This window comes from Salmo salar, chromosome 01 (assembly GCF_965601325.2).
Source record: "Salmo salar chromosome 01, fSalSal1, whole genome shotgun sequence".
NCBI lineage: Eukaryota > Metazoa > Chordata > Actinopteri > Salmoniformes > Salmonidae > Salmo > Salmo salar.
In genome coordinates, this window is record NC_138291.1 from 60,706,707 (window position 1) to 60,723,702 (window position 16,996).

The window sequence follows — 16,996 nt, forward strand, 5'->3', positions numbered from 1 at the left end:
ACACGTCAATCCAGAGCATCCCAAACATGCTGACATGTCTGGTGAGTATGCAGGCCATGGAAAAACTGGGACATTTTCAGCTTCCAGGAATTGTGTACAGATCCTTGCGAAATGGGGCTGTGCATTATCATGCTGAAATATGAGGTGATGGCGGTGGATGAACGGCAAGACAATGCCTCAGGATCTCATCACGGTTTCTCTGTGCATTCAAATTGCCATCAATAAAATGCAATTCTGTTCGTTGTCCGTAGATTATGCCTGCACATACCATAACTGCACCACCACAAAGCACTCTGTTCACAATGTTGACATCAGCAAACCACTCACCCACTGGATGCCATAAAGTTGAAATAGGGATTAATCTGTGAAGAGCACACTTCACCAGTGTGCCAGAATCCATCAAAGGTGAACATTTGCCCACTGAAGTCGGTTACGACATCGAACTGTAGTCAGGTCAAGACCCTGGTGAAGTTCACAAGCAGGCAGATGAGAATCCCTGAGATGATTTCTGACAGTTTGTGGAGAAATTCTTCGGTTGTGCAAACCCAGTTTCATCAGCTGTCTGGGTGGCTCGTCTCAGACTATCCAGCAGGTGAAGAAGCTGGAGGTCCTGGGCTGGCGTGGTTACAGGTTGTCTGCTGTTGTTAAGCCGGAAGTTTAGTTTGTGGTTTATGGTAAAGAAATTAACATTCAATTCTCTGGCAACAGATCTGGTGGACATTCCTGTAGTCAGCATGCCAATTGCACGCTCCCTCAAAAGTTGAGACATCTGTGGCATTGTGTTGTGTGACAAAACTGGACATTTTAGAGTGGCCTATTATTGTCCCCAGCACAAGGGGCACCTGTGTAATGATCATGCTGTTTAATCAGCTACTTGATATGCCACACCTGTCAGGTGGAATGATTATCTTGGCAAATGAGAAATACTCACTAAAAGGGATGTAAACAAATTTGAGATAAGCTTTTTGTGCGCAAAAATGTTGGGGATCTTTTATTTCAGCTCTATGAAACAGACTAACACTTTACATATTGCATTTATATTTTTGTTCAGTATAGTTTTATTTTAGTTAGTTCCTCTGGGGCCGCTATTGCGAGAAATTACATTATATATTTCCACGTGGACAGATTTTAATGGGAGTGGACGCTCTCGCTAGGCCTCTTCCTTTCTGCCTATGTACAAGACTTACCTTTGGCCATATTTTACAACCTCCGGTCTGATCTAGGATACGAGTGCATGTTTTTGTTAACTTGGGCCTATATACGGTCTATGACTCAGACACGTAATATAAAAAAAATATTATTCGATTTGGCTTTTTTGCTGAGTCACTACTAAGCCCTACTACAAGTGTGTGTCCCATCAACCTTAAAAAGGGTCAATCTGCTGTTGCTATATCCCTTTTGAGATTCTTAAATTCATATATACCCATTGATTCTTGAAAGGTATGACTTATAAATGCCTCATGAGCTTCGTTAATTGGTCTTAACCCATCATATTTGTAAACAAACACTGTATAGCCTCAAAACATGGTTAAGACTATAATTGTATTATCATGGATGGACAGCCCGCCCACCCGTGCATCCATAGCTCTATCTATGAATTTGACAGCGGTCACATTTCTAAAGCCCCACGCCTAAGCTATTTACCAAATCAGTGGCAGGGTAGCAGCTGTTTGAATTGCAGATTTCCCCTTTAAATAACATTGTAATCCCACCTGACATTGCATACAAAATCAAACACGTCATATCCTTCATAGTTCTAATATAATTTATTTATGGACAGGAAAACAGAAGAACCATAATACAGAGATGATTTCGGCAAACGAACAAGACAATTAACAACGAAACAGAGGAATGTTTATTATTCTTTTAACAGCACATACATATAGCAATAACAAACCATGTAAACAATTTTCTTTCAATAGTTATTAGAGGCCAATAAATAAGCAATTCAGTCTACAAAGTTCGACATCTACAATATAAATCAATTTCAAGTAGGCCAAAAGTTTGTCCAATATCGAAACCCTTACCTGAAGCCTATACAAGTAAACATTTAAGTACCAATGATGTTCAGTGTAATAAATGAACCTATGTCATGTCACTTTCAGACCTCCTGGGTGTTTGATGAAGTCCTATAATTTGACAGTAATTGCCCCACCATCTGAAATAAGTGACTGAAGTGCTATTTTCAGGGTGACAGTAACAAACATATTGGACAAATTTAAACCATTGAAATGTGAAAGAGAACACACAACTTCCTTTGAGATCTAAATGTATAGGATGTTTTACCTTTTTGGAAAGTTTATTTTACTTTAGGTGGGGACAACATTCAATGAACAAAATCCAACTGTAACATTCCCCAATAAATAACAGGATCATTCTTTGATTTAAGGGTAAGCTTAAATCTCTAAATAAAATGAGATAGTCGGACACAGATACAGTACATTACAGAGGGAGCTGAGATTATTGCTCTGATCTCTGAGTCGAGGGGCGCTCAGTGACGAGCTGCAGACTCCCTGGGGTAGAACTCAGCTAGGGTGCTCTGGGGAATCCGCTTCAGCATTTCTTTGGGAAAGATTCGGAGTAACTGCCAGCCAATGTCCAGGGTCTCATACACAGTCCTGTTGTCATAAGGGCCTGAGGGGTGAGGTTACATTGTTTTAGATATTGAACGCTATGACATTTGACAATATTCCATGTGATGACTAATTTCTAATTGAATATTTTATTCAGAGGTTTTAGTAAGAGTATGAATACAACAATATTATCCAGTGATTCCGTGATATTTTTCAGAACACATGTTGTAGGTGCCATGGTCAACATCAGGTCATGGAGCTAACATTTCTGAAATTTCCCCCCCCAATACATCACAGCTTACTCTGTCGGAAAGAGATAATTGTTAGGCTAGATATTAAGTCAATAATCATATCGTGTCACAACAGGATTACAAGCATTAGCTCCCTGTGAAGCATAGCCTACAATAGTGCAATCCCTGCTTTGTAATGTCATTATCTGAAGGACAAGACTGAACGGCAGGCACTTGTTCGTCGCCCAAAAGACGGCCCCATTTGTCTGTTTCAGCTGAGAGAGAAGACGCAAAAGTCTGACATGATACTTGCATTTCATATTACTTCTATGGAGCGAGGTTTTTTCGATTTGAGGTTTCAATTCACGTCAGTAGACTCAATACTAATGAGATTCTCATTATAATGGATCGCATTAGGCTTTGACTCATGTTAAAAAAGGAATTCAGGCTCACTATACACAAGGCTGGAGAGATTTGCTCACAAATCCTTCCTTTAGCAATCTCATCAATCCAAGGACAAGTGTGAGAATAGGTTTGGCATAATGCTTTGACGACATGCACACATTATCGCTGAATGTCACCAAGGTGTTGAGGGGAAAAAATACATCTATGTATCTGACATGAAGTTTGCCATTGGCTTTTATTTCCCTCTGCTGATAAAAATGATCATGCCTGAAGGCATTGAACATGAACTTTTACTAACAAAGACCTGAAGGAAAGAAGAATAAACAGCATGCAGCATTCATACATCCTTTGCTAGAGCCAAGAGCTGGCAGATCACAGTAAAATATATTTCAAAACCCAGCGATGCAACATTTTATGATAATATCGGCAATTAATGACATGCAAAACAAAATGGTTTATTAAGAAACATCTAACAAACCTTAATTAGCTGATATGTGATTCAACATGCAAACAAAATATTATTAATCAAATAATACTACAATATTTTTCAATGTCATTGGGCAAAATCAATCTCCATTTTAATATCACACTTGAATGATACCGCTACGCAGGCAGAATTTTGGAGTAATAAGGTCAAAGACCTCGGGCAACACTTGATCAGTCAATGATTTAAAGGAATTTGTGCAATAAAAGGTAAGACAAACATAAGCCATGGTGGCAAATGTATAATATCTAATATTTAATGCAACATGTAAATAAAATCTACAGACAAGATCTCCGAGCAAGTGTGTCAATGACCTGGCCAAGCATAATGCCTCTCAGTTAACGGTGTGAAAAGCCTGCCAAAACACCCATTCATTCCGTTACCAAATACTGAACCCCGGGAGAATGCCATGCCACTGTTTTCACCTTTTGATTTAAACCATGCCATACAACTAGATTTTTACTAGGCATGCTCTCTGGTTGTGGTGCTACGGTCATAGGTTGAGTCTCATCTGTCTCACCCTGAGCGATGAAGTTCTTCTCAAACTTCTGCAGGAACTCCAGGTAGAGAAGATCATCGGAGGTGAGGGCCTCCTCTCCCACCACGGCCTTCATGGCCTGCACGTCCTTACCAATGGCATAGCAGGCATACTGAGGGGGACAAAGGCATGGGACAAGTGGTAGATCAAGACATTGAGATTCAAATCAAATCAAATTCTATTTGTCACATGAAATACACATGAAATACACAAAAACAAAATAACAATAACGAGGCTATATACAGGGGGTACCGGTACAGAGTCAACGTGCGGGGGTACATGTTAGTCAAGGTAATATGTACATGTAGGTAGGGGTAAAGTGACTATGCATAGATCATAACAGAGTCAATGCAAATAGTCTGGGTAGCCATTTGATTAGATGTTCAGGAGTCTTATGGCTTGGGGGAAAAGCTGTTAAGAAGCCTGTTGGACCTAGACTTGACACTCCGGTAGCGCTTGCCGTGCTGTAGCAGAGAGAACAGTATGACGGCTAGGGTGGCTTGAGTCTGACAATTTTTAGGGCTTTCCTCTGACACTGCCTGGTATAGAGGTCCTGGGTTGGCAGGAAGCTTGGCCCCAGTGCTGCATTGGGCCGTACGCACTACCCTCTGTAGTGCCTTGTGGTCGGAGGCCGAGCAGTTGCCATACCAGGGGGAGATGCAACCAGTCAGGATGCTCTCGATGGTGCAGCTGTAGAACGTTTTGAGGATCTGAGGACCCATGCCAAATCTTTTCAGTCTCCTGAGGGGGAATGGGTGTTGTCGTACCCTCATCACGATCGTCTTGGTGTGTATGGACCATGATAGTTTCTTGGTGATGTGGACACCAAGGAACTTGAAGCTCTCAACCTGCTCCACTACAGCCCCGTCAATGAGAATGGGGGCGTGCTTGGCCCTCCTTTTCCTGTAGTCCACGATCATATCCTTTGTCTTGGTCACGTTGAGGGAGAGGTTGTTGCCATGTCTCTGACCTCCTCCCTATAGGTGGTCTCATTGTTGTCGGTGACCAGGCCTACCACTGTTGTGTCATCGGAAAACTTAATGGTGGTGTTGGAGTTGTGCTTGGCCACGCAGTCATGGGTGAACAGGGAGTACAGGAGGGGACTAAGCACACACCCCTGAGGGGCCCCCGTGTTGAGGATCAGCATGGCAGATGTGTTGCTGGTTACCCTTACCACCTGGGGGTGGCCCATCAGGAAGTTCAGGATCCAGTTCCAGAGGGAGGTGTTTCGTCCCAAGGTCCTTAGCTTAGTGATGAGCTTTGAGGGCACTATGGTGTTGAATGCTAAGCTGTAGTCAATGAACAGCATTCTCACATAGGTGTTCCTTTTGTCCAGGTGGGAAAGGGCAGTGTTGAGTGGAATAGAGATTGCGTCATCTGTGGATCTGTTGGGGCTGTATGCCAACTGGAGTGGGTCTAGGGTTTCTGGGATGATGGTGTTGATGTGAGCCATTGAGAGAGAGAAGCGTGGAGGGAAGTCAGTGAATTAAAGGTGCTGTATGCAACAAACTATTAATGTCTATTGTAGTTCATTATAAATTAGGCTTCGTTATAGAAGATCTTGACAACTACCAACTGATTGGAGACATCAGCATGGTCTTTACGGGTCATTCCTTCACCGATGGCAGACTTCATCAATCGAGACAGAGAGGGCAGCACATTGATCGGTGGGTAAATCTGAAAGGAAAGCATGAAATAATAGAATAATAATAGTCAATTCAATGTTCAACAAAGAAGTAGTAAACAAATGATCATTGGGCAACAATTGTCAGGGGAGAGAACTAAAGTACTCAAGATAGACTCCTCAATAGTCAGGTAAAAAGGGTGGGTTTGAGACATATTAGCGAAAATGTGAATACACGTCTATCATCAGTGAGTATGTCGGTACCTGTCTGTTGTGCAGCTGTCTGTCCACATAGACCTGTCCCTCAGTGATGTACCCTGTGAGATCAGGAATGGGATGGGTGATATCTGGAAAACACAGTTAACATGGAGGTCAACATCAAGAGATAATATCCAGGGTTCAAGTCACGATAAATCAAGTGGCCTTTATCAAACATACGCACGCATACTGTACATTCAAAGCATGCACTGAGCACGCTCGTAAATCACTTTTCCCAAAATAAATGTCAATGAACCAGGCATACACTTTAAAATGTCTACAATTTAAGAGTAGAATGCGTATAGATACTGAAATGCAGATCCAATATAAAGTTTTTACAGCAATTCCCAGTTTAAGGACAATGAGTGTTTTGATCCACATCTTGGGAGGAGAGTGCTCTAAAATATGCTCGCTCAAATTCTCTTCTAATCCTACCCAGTAACTAGAATATGCATATACTTATTATATATGGATAGAAAACACCCTAAAGTTTCTAAAACTGTTTGAATGGTGTCTGTGAGTATAACAGAACTCATTTGGCAGGCAAAACCCTGAGACATTTTCTGACAGGAAGTGGATACCTGATGTGTTGAATTACCTTTAAGCCTATGCCATTGAAACACACAGGGGTTGATTAATGTTTTGGCACTTCCTATTGCTTCCACTAGATGTCACCAGCCTTTACAAAGTGTTTTGAGTCTTTTACTGTGAGATCTGACCGAACAAGAGCCATGGAACGGTGATGGCCGATTAGACTCTGGTGCGCGAGTTCATGTTGGGTACCCTCGTTCCAATACGTTATAAAAGAGAATGCATTCGTCCACCTTGAATATTATTCATGTTCTGGTTAAAAAAGGCACTAATGATTTATGCTATACAACGTTTGACATGTTTGAACGAACGTAAATATATTTTTTCCCCTCGTTCATGACGAGAAGTCCGGCTGGCTTAGATCATGTGCTAACAACACGGATCTTTTTGGATATAAATGATGAGCTTTTATGAACAAAACTACATTCGTTATGGACCTGGGATTCCTGGAAGTGACATCTGATGAAGAGAATCAAAGGTAATGGATTATTTACATAGTATTTTCGATTTTAGATCTCTCCAACATGGCCGTTTGTCTGTATAGCAAAGCATATTTTTCTGGGCGCAGTGCTCAGATTATTGCAAAGTGTGATTTCCCAGTAAGGTTATTTTTAAATCTGGCAAGTTGATTGCGTTCAAGAGATGTAAATCTATAATTCTTTAAATGACAATAATATTTTACCAATGTTTTCTAATTTTAATTATTTAATTTGTGGTGCTGACTTGACTGCCGGTTATTGGAGGGAAACGATTTCCTCAACATCAATGCCATAGTAAAACGCTGTTTTTGGATATAAATATGAACTTGATAGAACTAAAAATGCATGCATTGTCTAACATAATGTCCTAGGAGTGTCATCTGATGGAGATTGTAAAAGGTTAGTGCATCATTTTAGCTGGTTTTATGGTTTTGGTGACCCTGTCTTTGAATTAACAAAACATTACACACAGCTATTGTCAATGTACTCTCCTAACATAATCTAACTTTATGCTTTCGCCGTAAAACCTTTTTGAAATCGGACAACGTGGTTAGATTAAGGAGATGTTTATCTTTCAAAGGGTGTAAGATAGTTGTATGTTTGAAAAATTAGAATTTTGACATTTATTTGGTTTCAAATTTGCCGCTCTTGAAATGCACCTGCTGTTGATAGGGTGCACCACGGGTGGCACGCTAGCGTCCCACATAGCCCCAAGAAGTTAAAGGGGGAGGGGGGGGGGGGAACTCCCATTCAAATACAGATTGGAGGCCCATCGAGAGGTTACTATAGTAACAGCAAGCAACAATTTGTTCCATGTCAAAAAAATTTTTAAAACGCAGCTCTTCAGAGACGAAACCGGAGAATCAACTATTATTTTTTTATTTAACATTTATTTAAACCAAGCAAGTCAGTTACATTGACGGCCTACACCGACCAAACCCAGACGACGCTGGGCCAATATTGCTAATGTGACAAGTAAATAAATAAAAGAAGAATTAAACATTTCTAAATACATTATCTTCTAAATAAATCTAGCTTGTTTTTCTCTGAGAAAAGCCGGCATGTCTCACCATCGTTGGGCATGGTGAGGATGGGGATCTGAGTGATGGAGCCGTTCCTGCCCTCCACTCTCCCGGCACGCTCGTAGATGGTGGCCAGATCAGTGTACATGTAACCGGGGAAACCACGACGACCAGGCACCTCCTCTCTGGCAGCAGACACCTGGGGAGACATGGGACAAAGAAGTGAGCCATAGGTGGAACCAGGTAATAGGAAATGGGAACCTGAACACAAACTACTGAACATTTTATTGTTAGAGCATGTGATTGAGTCAATAAATGTATTGGACTGTGCATTGGGATTTAAAGTGGAATAGACAGCATCTTAGCAACACGAAATCTTACTCAAATCTGTTCATATACACTTGAAGTAGTAAGTCGACATAGGTTGGAGTAATTAAAACTTGTTTTTCAACCACTCCACAAATTTCTTCTTAGCAAACGATAGTTTTGGCAAGTTGGTCGGGATATCTACTTTGTGCATGACAAGTATTTTTTCCAACAATTGTTTACAGACAGATTATTTCACTTATAATTCACTGTATCACAATTCCAGTGGGTCAGAAGTTTACATACACCGACTTGACTGTGCCTTTAAACAGCCTGGAAAAATCCAGAAAATTATGTCATCGCTTTAGAAGCTTCAGATAGGCTAATTGACATCATTTTAGTCAATTGGAGGTGTACCTGTGGATGTACACTGCTCAACAAAAATAAAGGGAACACTAAAATAACACATCCTAGATCTGAATGAAAGAAATAATCTTATTAAATACTTTTTTCTTTACATAGTTGAATGCGCTGACAACAAAATCACACAAAAATCAATGGAAATCCAATTTATCAACCCATGGAGGTCTTGATTTGGAGTCACACTCAAAATTAAAGTGGAAAACCACACTACAGGCTGATCCAACTTTGATGTAATGTCCTTAAAACAAGTCAAAATGAGGCTCAGTGGTGTGTGTGGCCTCCACGTGCCTGTATGACCTCCCTACAACGCCTGGGCATGCTCCTGATGAGGTGGCAGATGGTCTCCTGAGGGATCTCCTCCCAGACCTGGACTAAAGCGTCGCCAACTCCTGGACAGTCTGTGGTGCAATGTGGCGGTGGTGGATGGAGCGAGACATGATGTCCCAGATGTGCTCAATTGGATTCAGGTCTGGGGAACAGGCGGGCCAGTCCATAGCATCAATGCCTTCCTCTTGCAGGAACTGCTGACACACTCCAGCCACATGAGGTCTAGCATTGTCTTGCATTCGGAGGAACCCAGGGCCAACCGCACCAGCATATGGTCTCACAAGGGGTCTGAGGATCTCATCTCGGTACCTAATGGCAGTCAGGCTACCTCTGGCGAGCACATGGAGGGCTGTACGGCCCCCCAAAGAAATGCCACACCATGACTGACCCACCGCCAAACCGGTCATGCTGGAGGATGTTGCAGGCAGCAGAACGTTCTCCACGGCGTCTCCAGACTCTGTCACGTCTGTCACGTGCTCAGTGTGAACCTGATTTCATCTGTGAAGAGCACAGAGCGCCAGTGGCGAATTTACCAATCTTGGTGTTCTCTGGCAAATGCCAAACGTCCTGTACGGTATTGGGCTGTAAGCACAACCCCCACCTGTGGACGTCGGGCCCTCATACCACCCTCATGGAGTCTGTTTCTGACCGTTTGAGCAGACACATGCACATTTGTGGCCTGCTGGAGGTCATTTTGCAGGGCTCTGGCAGTGCTCCTCCTGCTCCTCCTTGCACAAAGGCGGAGGTAGCGGTCCTGCTGCTGGGTTGTTGCCCTCCTACGGCCTCCTCCACATCTCCTGATGTACTGGCCTGTTTCCTGGTAGCGCCTCCATGCTCTGGACACTACGCTGACAGACACAGCAAACCTTCTTGCCACAGCTCACATTGATGTGCCATCCTGGATGAGCTGCACTACCTGAGCCACTTGTGTGGGTTGTAGACTCCGTCTCATGCTACCACTAGAGTGAAAGCACCACCAGCATTTAAAAGTGACCAAAACATCAGCCAGGAAGCATAGGAACTAAGAAGTGGTCTGTGGTCACCACCTGCAGAACCACTCCTTTATTGGGGGTGTCTTGCTAATTGCCTATAATTTCCACCTGTTGTCTATTCCATTTGCACAGCAGCATGTGAAATTTATTGTCAATCAGTGTTGCTTCTTAAGTGGCCAGTTTGATTTCACAGAAGTGTGATTGACTTGGAGTTACATTGTGTCGTTTAATTGTTCCCTTTAATTTTTTGAGCAGTGTATTTCAAGGCCTAATTTCAAATTCAGTGCCTCTTTGCTTGACATGGGAAAATCTAAATAAATCAGCCAAGAACTCAGAAACAAAATTGGATACCTCCACAAGTCTGGTTCATCCTTGGGAGCAATTTCCAAATGCCTGAAGGTACCACGTTCATCTGTACAAACAACAGTATGCAAGTATAAACACCATGGGACCACGCAGCCGTCATACCGCCCAGGAAGGAGACGCGTTCTGTCTCTAGAGATGAACGTACTTTGGTGCAAAAAGTGCAAATCAATCCCAGAACAGCAGCAAGATGTTGGAGGAAACAGGTACAAAAGTATCTATATCCACAGTAAAATGAGTCCTATATCGACATAACCTGAAAGTCCGCTCAGCTACTTCCAGACACAAATGAGAAAACACCTCACTGACCATTTCACTCACTCTAGTAGAGCTGGTTAGGCTGTTGACATGTTTTATAGAGTGTTTGTGACTAACTTACTTATTTTGCTTACGTTTTGCCTAGATGGCTAGCCAGAGTGAATTTGCAAACGCAAGAGATATGCTAACTGGATAACAGTCATTCAGCATACCTAGCTAGCTAAGCGATTCACATTTCTTACTAGCTAACCAAATGACATGTGCATCTCTAGCTGTGTAGCCACCGAAAAACAATTCGAGGGGAAAAAAGTCAGTCACTCACCAATTCTTCCAATGACATGATGTCCTCCTAGCTGGCATTGCCCTTGCTAGTTGGATTGTAATGACATTCCCAGCCTTAGTTACATTTGTCTGTTTTTGTCCAAAATATTCAGTCATTGAAACTGAAACAGTGCATCCTGAATGAAGGCAACAAACAATGTACCAGGCCAGCTGTGATTTACAACCTGATAGCAATATGTTTGGGACTACCAAGAAATTAATTGGGGGAATTATATTAATCATGCATTGAACTGCATCCATCTATTCTGCCAACAATGCCTTAGTGGACATCATGGAATGTTGAGTCAAATAGAACCCATTTTTAAAACATCTTATAAAAGTTGGTTTTGCAGCATAAACTAGGAATTTGATATTGTTGACTGATATTATGATCGACTGTTTGGTTCATATCTGCAAAAGTAGTTAACGCTGTCAGTTCCACATCTGCCACACTGATACTCAACACAGGAGCCCCTCTGGGGTGTGTGCTTAGTCCCCTCCTGTACTCCCTCTTCACCCACGACTGTGTGGTCATGCTCAACTCCAACACCATCATCAGGTTACTGACAACACGACGGCGGTAGGCCTTATCACCGGCGACGATGAGTCAGCCTACATGGAGGAGGTCAGTGACCTGGCAGTGTGGTGCCAGAACAACAACCGCTCTCTCAATGTCAGTAAAACCAAGGAGCTGATAGTGGACTAGAGGAAACAAGGTGGGCGAGTGTAACAGTGTAGGTTCCGTCCCTCTCTTCGCCCCAACCCGGGCTCGAACCAGGGACCCTTGCACACATCAACAACTGACACCCCACGAAGCATCGTTACCCATCGCGCCACAAAAACCGCGGCCCTTGCAACGCAAGGGGCAACCCTACTTCAAGTCTCAGAGCGAGTGACGTCACCGATTGAAACGCTATTAGCGCGCACCACCGCTAACTAACTAGCCATTTCACATCGGTTACACTAGCACACTCCCATCCACATCGATGGGGCCGCAGTGGAGCAGGTCGATAGCTTCAAGTTCCTCAGTGTCCAAATCATTAAAGACTTAAAATGGTCCAAACTCACACAGTCGTGAAGAAGGCGCGACAGCGTCTCGTCTACCTCAGGAGGTTGAAAAGGTTTGGAATGGGCCCTCAAATCCTCAAAATGTTCTACAGCTATACCATTGAGAGAATTTTGACTGGCTGCCTCACTGCCTGGATAGCAATAGCACCGCCCTCGATCGCATGGCGCTACAGAGAGTGGTTCGGACAGCCTAGTACATCACTGGGGCCGAGCTCCCTGCCATCCAGGATCTCTACAGGCGGTGTGGTAGGAAGGCCTGGAAAATTGTTAAAGAATCCAACCACCCAAGCTATAGACTATTCTTTCTGCTTCGGCACGGCAGGCGGTTCCGGTGCATCAACTCTGGCACCAACAGGCTCTTGAACAGCTTCTATCCCCAAGCAATAAAAGACAGCTAAATACCTAACAAAATAGCTACATGGAGTATCGGAGTTAACCTTGTATCCTCAATTACCTTTTTATTGCACACTCACCAGGCCCTACACACTCCATCTGCTCACTTACACAACATCCACATACATTTACAGTGCCTTCGGAAAGTATTCAGACTTCAACTTTTTCCACATTGTTAGGTTACAGCCTTATTCGAAAATGGATTAAAAAAAAATTGTAATCCTGAGCAATCGACACACAATACCCCATGATGACAAGGCGAAAATAGAAATACCTTATTTACATAAGTATTCAGACCCTTTACTATGAAACTCGAAAATTGATCTCAGGCGCATCCAGTTTCCATTGATCATCCTTGAGATGTTTCTACAACTTCATTGGAGTCCACCTGTGGTAAATTCAACTTCATGGCTTGGTTTTTGCTCTGACATTCACTGTCAACTGTGGAACATTATATAAACAAGTGTTCTGTCACATGAATGAAACAAAACAGTAACGATTAATTAATTAATTAATTATGCTAAATCATGCAATACTAACTTGTCTGTGCATAGCCATACATAAGACAACTACTAGGACTGCCCACAGGCAGAGCTCCTGATTAACATGTGTACTATGGTACATTTAGTTGGTTGGAAACTCTCCAGCGCGCTGACAAATAAAGGATGATTCACTTAAGATTGACTTCGAGTGTCCCTGTGTGAGAATTTCCACGACAGATGTTATGTGAGTGAGCAGATGATGATGGGGTGAATGTGTGAGTGTATAGGGCCTTGTGAGTGTGAATAGAGACAAAAATAAATAAGTCAATGAGGATACAAGGTTACCTCCGATAGTCTGTGTAGCTATTTATCAGTCTTATTTCTTGGGGATAGAAGCTGTTCAAGAGCCTGTTGGTGCCAGAGTTGATGCACCGGAACCGCCTGCCGTGCTGAAGCAGAGAGAATAGTCTATGGCTTGGGTGGTTGGATTCTTAACGATTGTAAATAAGGTATTTCAGTTTTTATTAAATTAGCAAACATTTCTAAAAACCTGTTTTCGCTTTGTCATTATGGGGTATTGTGTGTAAATTGACGAGGGAATTTTTTTTTTGAATCCATTTTAAAATGACACTAACGTAACAAATTGTGGAAAAAGTCACGAGGTCCGAAAACTTTCCAAATGCACTGTACACACACACACACACACACACACACACACACACACACACACACACACACACACACACACACACACACACATTGCTCATCCTAACATCTCTGTATTTCTTTATTCCATTCTTTTAGATGCGTGTATTGTTGGATATTACGGCACTGTTGGAGCTAGGAACACAAGCATTTCGCTACACTTGCAATAACGTTGCTAAGTATGTGAATGCGACCAATAAAATTTGATTTGTGAAGGTTTTCAATATCACAACCATGTAGCCTGTACTGACCAAACTTTAACCGGCACATTGAATTTGCTACCCATACTCAAAAGAAAAGTTAAGGCTCTCAAACTTTGACAGAATTGTATGGCTCTCAAACTTTGACAGAATTAAATGTGTAAGTTTGACACCTCACAAAAATAAAGTAGAAGTTATTTTTTTCCCAGGAGTAAACAGCAGACTTCATTGAGTTAGTTTGGTTGCCCACCTCTCTCAGAGCTTCGGCGTAGGAGCTCATGTCAGTCAGGATGACCAGGACATGCTTCTCACACTGGTAGGCCAGGTACTCAGCTGAGGTCAGAGCCAGGCGAGGGGTGATAATGCGCTCAATACTGAGAAAGGAAGGAATTCAATTTTAATTAACATAATAAAAAAGGTAGCAATATTAGACGACACTTTATTGCCATGAATCCATAGATTATTTATTATAGGAGGGAGCTAGTGCATTACTGATTTGGCACAGAGCTTATGCAAATGAACTCACGTGGGGTCGTTGGCTAGGTTCAAGAACAGGCAAACATTGTCCATGGATCCATTCTCCTCAAAGTCGGACTTGAAGAAGCGAGCAGTTTCCATGTTCACCTGAAAAGATAGGTTTGAGATTACACACCAAGTTGATAGTAGAAGGCCTTGAACATTCTTCAACAAAAGCAGGAATATATTAGTCACCCAAGGGCAGAGAAAAAAAAAATGCATATCAGAAAAAGGAGCTCCTGTTTTCAAATATCACAACAAATTAGGGTAAATTCTTCTCAAATACTATACCTAGGGCAATGTAGTGCAAATTATGCTGCAGCTTACTGGTTCAGCAGTTTTCAACTCAAGGTAACCTAATATGTTCTGATATGTGAAAACAGGGTTAAGTGTTAATTAGGTGTTAATACACTGTCCTTTACACAGTGTCCTTTTCCTAAATTAGAATCTCCTTTACATATGCTTCAAAATGGCCTAATCCCTTTTCATACCAGTCTGCCCCTATGCACTGCATTTCCACTACCCTGTTACAGAGTTCGTGCTTATGTTACAAGGCCCTCAATGGGTGTATGAATTAGCCATCAGCAGGGAGAGGATAAGGGGGCCCGGAGGAGCAGAGGTGGGGGTCACTAACATCTCTGCCACAGGTCACAGAAGACTCCCCACCCGGTGTTAAATAGTCATGACCAGAGCAGCTGAACTAGAGAGAACTTGATACTGGCCGGCTGAATGTGTTCAAGACGGCTGAATAATAACCTGTTCTGGCCACGTCGACCTGCTCAAAGGAGCAGACGTAACAGGGGACTTAAAACGCTAAGTCACCTGGTGAATGAGAGTGAGAAAAGGAGCCGGGGCAGTGTCACGTTGGGGTTAAGAGGAACAATTAGCCACACACACTAGAGGGAAAAAACAGACAAGAACAAGATTTAAAAAAATGTTTTGTCTATCTGGTGCCGCTCAGCTCACCCCCATGGCGGCAAAGACAATGGCAAAGTTATCGTCGCTGTAGTCCATCACATCCTTAGATTTCTTCACCAGGCCAGCCTGACGACAAATCTGTGCAGCAATCTGAGAATCAAAAACACAGGATTAAAAATGACGAGGTCTTGAAACATTTACGTTAATAAAACGGCCAGTCTATTCAAAAATGTTTGGACATCAGCGAGCGCCCCGTCCAGCCAGCTTGTTACTGGAGTCTTCTGTGTGTGTCGGCATGCGTGTGTGCCCAACTATGCTTGTGTCGGAGGTGCATAGTTGGATAAAAACTCAGTGATTAGGAATGTAGAGGGGAGGAATTTCACGCTTATCACTTAACGTAATGGTTGCTGTCTGTTAATCAGGGCTGACCTCTCAGTGCACCCTGAGCTGAGACACCTGGCCCATTGAGATCCGCGGCACAAATGACCCCATGACATGTTTAATGAAACGAGAAGCGTTTTATACCATTCCAGTGGCACGGGAAGTCGACCAGCATCATTAGTCAGACAAGACGTACCCTGTTTTTACTACAGTAGGATTCTTCAGTAGGCGCTCCATTCAACCACCCCCTTTCGATTATTTTATTCACATCCAAAACGAAGTTGCTAATCAAGCGACCAGATTATCTTCTTTATTTATTTACACTGCCCAAAATCACTGTTATTCTGTTGCTTCAGTGGGATTCTATGCATTTGATTGAGGCTCCCCCTCCGGTGGAATTTGATCGTGCATGTTTTAGTTTGGCAGTGTGCCCGGACGGTCATAAGGTCATAATGAGGCTGTTTACAAACAGCGATGACTGGTGAGAGGACAGCCACCTCAAGCGTTAACTGGGCTACCAATCCTACATTAAATCAGTGCTATTCACACGATCGCCTAATCTCCTCACGCCACCATTGTCTTATTAGTTTAATTCGTTCACCAGTTTAACCAGGAGGCCTCGGCGGCCATCACGCGCTCTCCCCATGGGCATCAGAAAATAGCCTCCCTTCAGTCATGGGAAACCATGGACACGGTCTGATATGACAATATGAACTCATGAAACGATGCAGCATACTCTTAAACTTGTTTAAGACTGTATACATGAACTGTTGAAACTCATAATCTTGTTTTCAAAGTCATTGTGCAATAGTTTGGTGGTCCAGACTTTTTGGGTTAGTCCTTTAGCACTGATATTTCTTATATTTTCCCTGAGATTTCAAGTGCTCATGGAGACTGATAAAACTAACACAAAATGAGGCTTGTAATAAGAACATGTTGGAATGGAGAATGTTTCTGACTTCCTTAACACTGCCCAGCACCTTGCACCTATGATGTGCCATAACTCCCAAGATTGAGTCAGATGAACAACAGTCAAGCTGGCAATGACAAGAGATTATTTTTCACCCCATTCCAAGTTCAGTCAAAGGTAAAACCCTGACAAAAACATGTTGGTTTTACTTTCAACAATAAATAAGTAC

General features: G+C 42.6%; 1 protein-coding gene across 1 annotated transcript in view; it reads right to left on the minus strand.

The window, feature by feature from the left end:
- Nucleotides 1-1,747: 1,747 nt before the first annotated feature.
- The window catches only part of LOC100136392 (V-type proton ATPase subunit B, brain isoform), a 54,065-nt gene continuing 38,816 nt past the window's right edge, over nucleotides 1,748-16,996 (minus strand). Inside the window, exons 7-14 of the mRNA XM_014202781.3 lie at nucleotides 15,525-15,626; nucleotides 14,569-14,666; nucleotides 14,293-14,416; nucleotides 8,253-8,403; nucleotides 6,119-6,201; nucleotides 5,803-5,907; nucleotides 4,213-4,342; nucleotides 1,748-2,634 (exon numbers count right to left, since the gene is read on the minus strand). Of these exons, the coding sequence (XP_014058256.1) occupies nucleotides 2,492-2,634; nucleotides 4,213-4,342; nucleotides 5,803-5,907; nucleotides 6,119-6,201; nucleotides 8,253-8,403; nucleotides 14,293-14,416; nucleotides 14,569-14,666; nucleotides 15,525-15,626 (936 nt within the window). The 3' untranslated portion in view covers nucleotides 1,748-2,491. The remainder of the gene's footprint in view (nucleotides 2,635-4,212; nucleotides 4,343-5,802; nucleotides 5,908-6,118; nucleotides 6,202-8,252; nucleotides 8,404-14,292; nucleotides 14,417-14,568; nucleotides 14,667-15,524; nucleotides 15,627-16,996) is intronic.